At 41.5% G+C, this 10837-nt stretch overlaps 1 protein-coding gene across 7 annotated transcripts; it reads left to right on the top strand.

The window, feature by feature from the left end:
• Positions 1-3776: 3776 nt before the first annotated feature.
• On the top strand, positions 3777-9632 carry LOC136484170 (uncharacterized). 7 transcript variants are annotated; one of them, XM_066481382.1, is made up of 8 exons: positions 3777-4325; positions 4411-4486; positions 4688-4771; positions 4913-5090; positions 5538-5650; positions 7959-8092; positions 9098-9230; positions 9421-9632. In XM_066481382.1, exons 1-4 carry the CDS (start codon positions 3912-3914, stop codon positions 4957-4959), a joined length of 621 nt encoding a protein of 206 aa, XP_066337479.1. In that variant the 5' UTR covers positions 3777-3911; the 3' UTR covers positions 4960-5090; positions 5538-5650; positions 7959-8092; positions 9098-9230; positions 9421-9632. The 7 variants fall into 7 exon arrangements, 6 of the variants coding, with proteins under 6 accessions (XP_066337479.1, XP_066337477.1, XP_066337475.1 ...); XM_066481380.1 differs by having other exon boundaries at positions 5538-7194; XM_066481378.1 differs by having other exon boundaries at positions 5194-7194.
• The last annotated feature ends 1205 nt before the right edge of the window (positions 9633-10837 follow it).

The following is a 10837-nucleotide window of genomic DNA, read 5'->3' as shown; positions in this document are numbered from 1 at the left end:
GCAGTATGAATTAAATGATTAAATGGGTATAGGACAGCAAGGAAGATCCCATGCTATACTTGCCTTAAACTCAGATCCTTCTTCAAGTCCAAAACTTCAAAGATCTACTTCTTGATTCACCACGTATAGCTCAGCGACTGGACATGATCATAAAGCACTACACAAGCATCTATGCAATCATACACGAAGCAAACAATAGATCTAAATTAGAACATTACACTAGACATAAAATCAAGATGAAAAGTTTGTAAAACGAATTTATGTCTTGCTACGAATGCATAGACGCGAAAAGCACTCTAATCGGAGCTATACCGAAAAAGATACAATTACCAATAGATCTGTTTTGAAAAGAAACTATAGGCTTTATTTATTTTAGCTATATAAAACATGTATAAGATACTTCAGAGAAATACCTTAATTGAGTTAAGTCAAATTGTACTTGATTTAGAAAAACAAAGTAAAACTAATCATATAATGGACCAAGGTGAAAAGCCTAAGGTACTTTTAATTAGAAAAATCCAATCGCATAATCATTATTCAAGTTAGGATGTAAACCATGAAATTCCAGAGCTCTTACATGAAAAACACTGATACTAATGCGTAGATTATGTCGTTACGAATCTAACAAAACTTGAACGGGTTAAATCGGAGTTAAAATGGAGAAACTACGCGTAAAATAAGATCAATGGCATTTTTGTAAATATTTGGAAATCAATTTCGTATTTAAATTAAAAGAAAACTGAAATAAAAGATTAACTGGACCAGGCCTCATTTTAATAAAAACTGAGGGGCTAAAACAGAAGATCTAAGGGCATATGTTGAAATACTTTCAACAGAGGGTGGACCGCAGGTTATTTACAAGGAAACTCAGGGGCTTTTTTGCAAAAGTGCTAGCGCCGGTGGGGTTAACTGGGTCGTTGTCCATGTGGGTGCCATGTGGCACTGCGGGAGTGGACCAAGGTGGTGAGCTGGCCGTGGACTGGCTGATGTTGGACAGTGGACCAAGTCCACCACTGTGCCGTGGACCGAAGGGGTACGAATTAACGCGATCTAATCATGACCGTTGATCGGAACAGGGACGGCTATGGTGGTTTGGGCAAGATTGCCGGCCGGAGCAAAGAGCCCCACGCGGTGGTCCATGCCCGGATGTGAGGAGCTCGCGGGGGAAACGAAAAAAGGCTACGGGCCTTGGCTGCGCTAAAGAAAGGCACGGTGAGATAGAGGAGAACAAGGCGAACTAACCTCGGCAATCCTCGGCGGCATGGAAAGGATAGAGGCGGCGTGCGGCTCGGGATGGCGGACGGCGTCGACGGCGGCGCCTAGGGCTATGGCGGCTGGAGCAAAGGCAAGGGTGGCGGCTAGCGCTTTAGGGTTAGGTGAGGGTGGCGCAACGTAGGGGCGCTATTTATGAGCGGGGCTGGCTTGCGGGTCACGCCAGGCGCGGCGTAGTGGAGACGGAGACGAATTCCACGGCCGCGTCGGAATCCAGCGCGACGACGACTCGAGGTAGGGGACGGTGCCGACAGGTGGGTCCCACCGATCAGCGAGAGAAAGTGTGGGTCCCGTCAGACAGAGAGAGGGAGAAAAGGGGAAGAGCGGAGGCGCGGGACCGCTGGGCCGGGCGGTGTGCAGAGTTGGGCCAGCCTACGGAAGAAGGGGAAGGGAGTGGATGGGCCGCCGGGTAAGCTGGGCTCGCGTGCGAGAGGGAAAGGGAGAAACGGCGCGGGAGCTAGGCCACGGGGAAAAGAGGCGGTAGCAGGCAGTGCTGAGGGAGAAAGCAGGCCTTCGGGCCAGATTGAGAGAGGGAGTGTTTTCTATTTTCCTATTTCCCCTTTTCAATCCAAATTCAAATATGATCCAAATCAAATTCAAATATAGTTTCCAATATACTTTTCAATTCAAATAAAACTGAGCAATTTTGGTAGGCTTCCCAAAAATAAATTTTACAATCCTCTTGGACTCTTTTATTTTCCAAATCTCTTTTTCTTTCTTTTCTTTTACTTCAAAGCCATTTTTAATTTATTTTCAAAAGCAATTCAAATCATTTTGAATCTTGATTCAAACCACTCAAGCTATAAATCAAATGCACCGGCGTGTATGCATAACCAAGTTGCTACTCCTTATGATAAATTTTAATATAATGAAACATATTCTCTTTCCTATATTTCATGAGCACAAAATACAAAATTAAATCAATTTATATCTTTTTCGAAAAGAGCAAATTTTAGGATGTTACAAGTACAGTTCTACTACATTATGTCGAATAACCCTAGCACATTGGGTAACATCTAGCATTCACATTTTGAACAGTGTTCTGGTTATCACGAGCTACTGTATTTCTTTAATGGCGTACGAGACGATGTCCGTTCAAAACACAGTAAACAGAGCCTATTCGAAAAGCCACGTGGGTAATAAATAAATGATGCTCAACAAGAGCTCAAAACTCACTAAATTTGTAAAACACGTGATTTGAATTTGAGAAGACATATTAAAGTGAACTTGTTCAAATGATGAGCAATAAAACTAACATAGTATTTGTATCTCCCGATAAAATTAGGTGCAAGACCCCAAACAAAGGCTGATTGTATACAACTTGTGGATTTGTGATATGGAAACTAATGGCTCTTTGCTTGTTCGATAGCACTACACATAGAAATTTATAGGAGTCATGTAAACAGGGAAGATAAAAAATCTCTATTAATGACTCTTTGAGTGACAGAGTAGCAGGACGAACTAGCTATCTGTTCTGTCTTTCGAGAGATGGTTTATTGATGCCAAAAACTTGCTTTGTAGGTGGCGCAGAAGAAATGGGGTACAATCCCTTTTGACATATTCTGTCGAAGTAGTGTGCTCATTGTGTCCTGATCCTTTATCAAGAATAAGTCAAGGAAAAACATTACTATATATATCAGTAGTGGGGCAATGGTTTGCCAATAGTTTGGCTTGACACACATGTCGCCAAATAGACTTTCCGCATTGCATGGACCAGTGGCTCGTACATTACTGTATGGGCTCCAGGTCTCATGAGCCGCCAGCCCAGTGGCTTGTAAATTAGGCCCACAATACTCAAGGCCGTCGTCGATTGCTTCTCTTACTTTAGGCTTGTGACAGACAGGGTAGCGCATGTTGTTCCCACTTTCGTTGGGTCGGCGGGTTAATTAACTACTAGCTCATTCATACGAAGCTAAACAAGTTTGCAGCAATACGAGCGCTCCATGACACAGCTGCCCATGTTAACACTAGTATATAAATAATGCTTGTTATTATTATTTATTTAGGGTCGGTTACGTGTGTGTGATGGTCGAAACATACACCCTTTTTTCTCTCGTTGCAAAGAGTGATATGTACGTGCAGTAAATGAATATAGGCAAAAAGGTTTATTTATTTATTTATATGTATGTATGTGCATGCATGAAATGGCTGAACGTAGCAGCCCATTGAATCCCATTACAACTGGCCCACGAAGCACCACACTCGAAGCACGCAGGCCCAACCGGATCCATCAATTCCATCACAATTCACACACATAGGCAGAGCTCCCTGAGTGGGCTTTGGCGCGCGCGGCCCCAAGAAAGCATCCAAACAATGCTTGACGGATCAGCGCAAGGCTGTCGGTGTGGGACTCGTCTCTTCTCTTAATAGGATTTCTGCACAAAAAGCGAGCACCCGACAGTGCCACGTCACCCGTTGGACCATGCGATGAGGTGATCTTGTCCGTCCGATTGCGGGTCGGTTCGGGTGTCGACCCGTAAAGTAGCGAATATTCCCGAGGGTTGCATGTGTCGTGTAGAGGAGAGAGCCACCCGAGGCCGCGCGGCGCAACCGCGCTCGACCTGGCCACTCTACGCCGCCCTCCGCACCTCCCTCCTCCTCCCGGCGCGGGCGGGGCCAGCGGCCCCAGCGCGGACGGGATGCGGGCTCTGCGAGCGTGGGGTTCCCGGCCATCCCGGCGCCGGTGGGGGCCCCAGCGGCACCGGCGACCCCCGCGCAGGCGTGGCGTGGGCACAGCGGCCTTGGCCGCTCGGGTCCCGGCCATCCCGGCGCGGGCGGGGGCCCCGGCTGCCCTTGCGACCCGTTCGCGGCCGCCAGTGCGGGCGTGGCTGCTGCGGCCACCCCTGATTGGGTGGCGAGCGCAGGCACGACGACTGCGGCCACCCCGGCGCGGGCGTGGGGCTCGAGAGCTGCAGTCCCACCAATCCGGTAAGCCGCCGCACACTCGGAGGGGAGTGAGGATGCCCCGGCCGGAGTTCCAGGCGGCGCAAGATGTGTTCTACGAGTCGGAGGTCCCCAAGTACACCACCTCCTCCCGTATCGTCGAAATCCAGGTGAGCAAGCGAAGTGCCTCCCCCCGTCTGATTTGAGCTTTGCCGATTTCGCGACGCTGGCGTGAAGTGACATGCCTTCTTTTAGTCTAGGATTTCCGAGAGGACGCTGGAGCTGCTCGCTCTTCCCAACGATGGCGTCCCCAAGCTGCTTCTCGACATAGGTCAGCTTACTCTCTTCTGCAGCTCTGCTTCATGAATCATGGCATATCGTGTTGGCTAGAACAACAGAAAGTATTCTCCTTTGACGGGGGCAAAAATACATGCTGTGGGAGCTCTTTATTGCAATCGGTTATGGCAATTGAAAGACATCTATGTTTGAAGATATGCTTACCTACGATGACTTTGTGTGCTGTAATTTCCAGGATGTGGTTCTGGGCTTAGTGGTGAGACATTGATGGAGCATGGCCACCACTGGATTGTCTATGATATTTCAAAGTTGATGCTCGGTGAGGACCTCTCTATGTTCCTTTCTCTTGGCTTGTTTAGAACCAATTAGAAAGGGAAGTGGGAGTTTAGAGGAGGGGAGCTTTCTAGATATCTTGCTCTGGTACCTGCATCCTTTTTTAGAATTTCACTTTTTTGCACAGATGTTGCCTTGCTCATGGAAGAGTCCGCGTCACGGCGTGCAATGTAAGTGGTTTTAGTGCTTTGCATCTCCGTTGTGCCCATGGACGATTCAGCGGTCAGTGTGGGGTCCAATTCCTCAGCGGCCAGAGTGGTGTCCATGGACAATTCCCAGCTGCTGCTCGAGGAAATTCCTCCAAGGTAGGTGTGCATTGAGCCACTGAATAATCAGCGTTTCTGATAGTATTTGATTAGCAATCCATGAGCTTAAACATGAACATTCTGTTGTCTTTCTATCATGCAGGATTGCATACATCGAGATAATAATCAGAATGCATGGATAAGTGCTAATATTTACTGAAATAGTTGTGTCCCATGTGTACTAACTATACATGTACATATATGGCAATTTAAAATTCATATTACTGGTAGAAGTTCGAAGATGTGCAGTGGCTTACTTCATTTCATAAAACTGGAATGTCTTGTCTTTGTCGCCTGCCCTAGTTAAAAAATTTATAGTATGGCACTTTTCAGATATTAGAGCATGGCATTTCAGTATGTTTAGCAAAACCATCCAACTACTCCTTCATTCAGGATTCTTACACATCACAGATTAGTAGTGCTACTTTTGTTCTTCCGATGTGTCAGGACTTGCAGGTATCTACAACAAAATTATTTAAGTGGGTACGTCCTTTTTAGAATTTAGCGATTTGGTACAAGTGGTTCAGTTACAACAGGAATTGGCAGCCGTTCACAATCAGGTATACTGCTGCGACAAGACAGTAGTTGTTTCAATCTCAATGCGCATGGTTCTTTTTCTATATGTCAAATTCAGTTCTTTTCCCCAAGCTGAGTAGTTATGTATGAATGTGAAAGATTAACTAATGGTGTTTAGTAAACTCCTCTTTATCATCTTTGATGATAAATGTGTTTATCAAATATTTTTTCATAGTAACGACTTTATACTGCTGGAACAAGACAGTGGTTTTTTCAATCTCAATGCGCATGGTTCTTTTTTTTATATGTCATTCAGTTCTTTTCCCCAAGCTGAATAGTTATGTATGAATGTGAAAGATTAACTAATGGTGTTTAGTAAACTCCTCTTTATTATCTTTGATGATAAATGTGTTTATCAAAGATTTTTTCATAGTAACGACTTGCCATTGATACTAGAGTTTGATATTTGAGGAGAGTTTTGTCCTTATCTATGTTCCTTTAATAAGTGTCTAGTATTAAGATAAATAAAAATTCCAGAGCCACCTTTGTCAGATAGATGGGGGAGAAAGCATGTTCTCTTTGTAAAACAGAAATGTGTTGAAGCGAAGGAGTACACACGATCTTACTCTATTTCTTTAATCATTTTGGTTTGTAAATTGCATTTATAATCATTATTCAGCCACTTAAATTAAATTCCTGGGCGGAGCACAAATATTTTCTCCAATTCATAATTATCCTTTCATCAGTGTTGTAACACCCCAAAATTTGCCATTTTTGAAAATAGAGTTAAAATGATTTATTTTTGAATTTTTGAGCACATGAAAACATAGGAAAATAAAAATTTCATTAATTTAAAATTTATCATAAGGTAGAAACGTGTTTGTTGCATTCATGCCGGTGGCACCTCGTGTTTCTTATGTGCAAAATGTGTGATTTTTATACGTTTAGGAGACAAATATCTATCTCTAGGAATTTTCCAGCCTCTTTCTGAAATTTAATTCCTACCTCCTTCACCTTAATCTTTATGTTCCAAGTTTCCAACAATCTTTTTATGAGCTCCAAATACTTTATTTGGGTTCATCATATTCCAAAGTGTCTCTAAGAATTTTCTCCAAATTTTAGAAGGTCTCGGAGTATTTTTCGTGGCTTAAATATTAATTCTGGACTTTTTTAGAATTATTTTATCCATAAAATTAATTAATTCCGAAAATAATAAATCTCTCATTTATCCCAACGCTCAAATCTCATGTGCAATAATCCTAATAAATCCTAAAGGCCCATGCATTTATTTACTAATGAGCTTTAATGATTATTTAGGCCCATTAGTAAATGTGGAGGGGGTAACATCAATTAGTACCATATCGCTAGTTGACGTGGATGTGGGGAGTTTTTCTTCCTATATATATCAACCAACCCCTTGGACAAAGCACACCAAAATTACCATATGGGGAGCCTCTAGTTTGGGAAAACCCTCGTGTAGTAAATTATATTTTTCTTCTCTTTCTCTCGCCGTTGCTGTCGCTGTCGCCGTCGCCGTCGCCGTTGCCATTGCCGTCTTGCTCCTCCTACGCCGCCGAGATACCCCTAGGTAAGACCGCCATCAAAAATGTTTTCCCAGACTTCGTCTTCTTCTTTTAAAAGCGTAGTTTCGTCAGTTTAGATCCAAAATACGTTTTCAACTATTTACAGAATTGCCACTGATTTTGTTTTAGCCGTAACTTCTCCTTTTTAACTCCGATTTGATCCGTTCAACTTGCGTTAGGTTCGTAATTTCATAATCTACGTGTTCATACTATTGTTCAGAATGTTTTTAACTTTTAAAATTCATGATTATATTTAATCTAATATTCGATTAAAAGAAATCTTGTTTAAATCATATCTTCTGCGTCTTAAATCCGTTTTAGTCCATTCAAGTTGCGTTAGATTCATAGCGTCAAGATCTATGCGTTAGTAACAATATTTATCATGTCACTAATACTGGAATTTCATGGTTTGAATCATATCTTAAATAACAATTATGCAACTGGATTTTATAAATATAATATGATTTGTTTCACTTTAGTTTTATAAATCAAATCTAAATTTGATTTAAATTATAATCTCTATAAAATATCTTATATATGTTTTTATACCATTAAGACACATGAATCTAATAGTTTTATGAGTAAATCTATCGATAGTTGTATCTTTTTAACCGCAGCTCCGATTAACGTGCTTTTCGCGTCTGTGTGTTCATAGTAAGACGTAGATTCGTTTTATAAACTTTTCATCTTAATTTGATGTTTGGAGTACTATTCTAATTTAGATCTATTGTTTGCTTCGTGTATGATTGTATGGTGATATATGGTTCAGTCAATCGGTGAGGTTTACGTGGTGATTAAGAAGCTGTTCTCTGAAGACTAGAAGCTGATAATTGGAAGCAGAAGATTGAAAGTTGAATACTAAAGGCTTTTAAGCATATTGCTTTGGGGAAAAAGCAAGTTAAGGCAAGTATAGCATGGGATCTTCCTTGTTACCTATTCACCTTTAATAATTTAATTCATACCGCATGTGTCTACCTTGACTACTATTAAGGAATTCCTAGTACTTTGGACCTTGTACCTTGATACCTTTGGGGTATTGCATTGGGTAGTATGATGCTAGTGCTCAACTACAACCACGATCTTGTAACTTGACCAATGGAATATGCAATAAACATTAAAAGATGCTTTTTAGCAACATGGAACAAGGGGGTTAGAGCATTGGGCTATTTATGGTGCTCTAGATTACTCTCCCTAAGGACTTCTCTATAAGTGATCATCCGGGACTTACAGTACAGCTGTGAGGGCTATATGGCTCTGACTTTAGCTTAGTATGAGGATATTTTCTAGCTGGTTAGTGGTTACCTTTATTGGCGTAAGAATGGCTTAGCGAATCGGGTATAGGACAGCCTCTACTCTTATGTGTATAGCCGTGAAGAAATTGTGCTATTTGACAAGGGGGTTCCTATAATTGTTTGCTGAGTGAATCTAATGGCCCTAACTTGTTAGACAAACCTTTGAAAGGCTTCATAGTGAACTATGCCGACCTTCCTTGGTAGTGGGTCAAGAGGTTGGCCGCCTCGGGCGAAAGGGTAAATCACGACTCATAGTGAAAGTGTATAACCTCTGCAGAGTGTAAAACTGGTATATCAGCCGTGCTCACGGTCACGAGCGGCCTTGGAACCCTTACGGAATAGATGATCACTAATGGTTAATGATGATGAACACGGATAATACTGATGATGAATACGCTCATTAATTATTACTGTTTATGCTATTCATTACTCATGTTTACCTGATCATGTGTTTATGGGTTTGTGATAAATTTGTTGCTACTCAATTGCTAAAATCATGACTCATTAAAAGCTAATCGTAGTTAAACCAGTGTTAGTCTTTTGAACCTCATGAACCCCATGTTACATTTATTGAGTATGACATGTACTTACGCTTGCTTTATTTTCAATTATTTAGATGAAAATCCCGGATGGGTACCAGATTGCTAGTCTGGAGGAGTTAGGCCTGTGATCAACTAGTCAGTTGTCCTTGTGGATTTGGAGTCTTCGCCTGAAGATCGGAGTTGTCTTTCCGCTGTCTATACTCTGAGGTTATATTCTTTATACTAATACGCTATGTATTTAAGTATTGTCTTTTGATATTATCTTTATTTGTAGCTATATGTGAGATTTGACTTCTTGGGCTCACATATGGTGTGTATCTGGTTTTGTTCTTAAAACTGGGTGCTACAAGTGTACATTTAAATAGTATAATTTTGTTTTTGTTTTCCCTCTTTCCAGGCTACTGCATACTATGGATCTCATTATTCATTAAAGGTCATACAAGACATTTTTATACTGGGTCACTGAAACAAACTTATCGATGCATACTTATGCATGGCCTCAGCTTTTATGACAATATCTGTGAGATATGCTTAGTTTCAGAAAATATTGTTCTCCCGTAAAACTATGAAGTTACAAAACTTTTATATGGACATTAGCACTTAAAAGTATTGATGCATTGCTATATGGAATTGTATCCCATAGATAGATTTGCTACTTGGCACATTTATATGACCACCTCAAATTTTTATATGATGAGATTGCTACATATCAACGTATATATGTGCATGCAAATTTAGGTACAACACACTTGGATCAAGTTGAGGAAATATTTTAACTCCTGATTGTGCTATTGCTGTAAACATCACCCATGACTCCATATATTACTGATGGGCAATCTCGTAGCTCAACCTTTTGCAATAATAATGGTATAAAAAAAACTTTACCAGTATGGAGAGAGTATTTATGTAAGTTTCAAACCTTTTAAATGTATTATCGTAATTTGGTTAATTTATAGCTATGTTTGTCGAACTTTTTGTTTGGATTTTATAGTATTATACATGAAATATTTTTACTAGGACTACTCTGGTCTTAGATCCTGGGTCCGCCACGCACCTACCGTACCATCTTTTACCATGTTCGCTTGTTGGTTTCAGTCAGAGCTTATCAACCAATCAATCAATAGTGTTTTTCTCTCACAACAAACTAGCATCAGCCGAACTTATCAGCCTAGAAACCAACCAATGAATAAGCTCTTTATCGATCCCATGGCCTGTAGTGGAAGCATCTTTACGGCCATAAAGATGTTCAGGTCACCACGGACGGCATCCTGTTCTCTGCAGCAAGCGTGGCCCAACTACGGCGTCTCGTACGAGTACACTTTAGCACCTGATGCATCGTCGTCTGTGCATCTCCTCCGTGGGACTACACGACCTCATCCCACCACACCAGCTGAGGCCTTGTCTAGATTACAAGTTTTTTCACTCCCTCTTCATCACATTAAATCTTTGAACACATGCATGGAGTATTAAATGTAGATAAAAAAATAACTAATTACACAGTTTGATTATAAATTACGAGACGAATCTTTTGAGCCTAGTTAAGCCATGATTGGACAATAATTGTCAAATACAAACGAAAGTGCTACAGTGCCAAATACTGATTCCTAACCCCAATCTAAACAAGGCCTGAACACAGCGGTTATAGACCAACACAAACACAACATGCTATGTTCTCAATTCAATTGTTCCTTACAAAAAAAAATCTATCCGCGGTGGCTATACAGCCCCGGTATTCGACTTAAGAAGAAGATTTTCTCATACAGATCGAGAAAACCCCCGAACCCCTACCCCACACATACACAGCGGCACCGTAG

The sequence above is a fragment of the Miscanthus floridulus genome, chromosome 9, assembly GCF_019320115.1.
Source record: "Miscanthus floridulus cultivar M001 chromosome 9, ASM1932011v1, whole genome shotgun sequence".
NCBI lineage: Eukaryota > Viridiplantae > Streptophyta > Magnoliopsida > Poales > Poaceae > Miscanthus > Miscanthus floridulus.
This window is presented reverse-complemented; position numbering and strand designations above follow the sequence as displayed.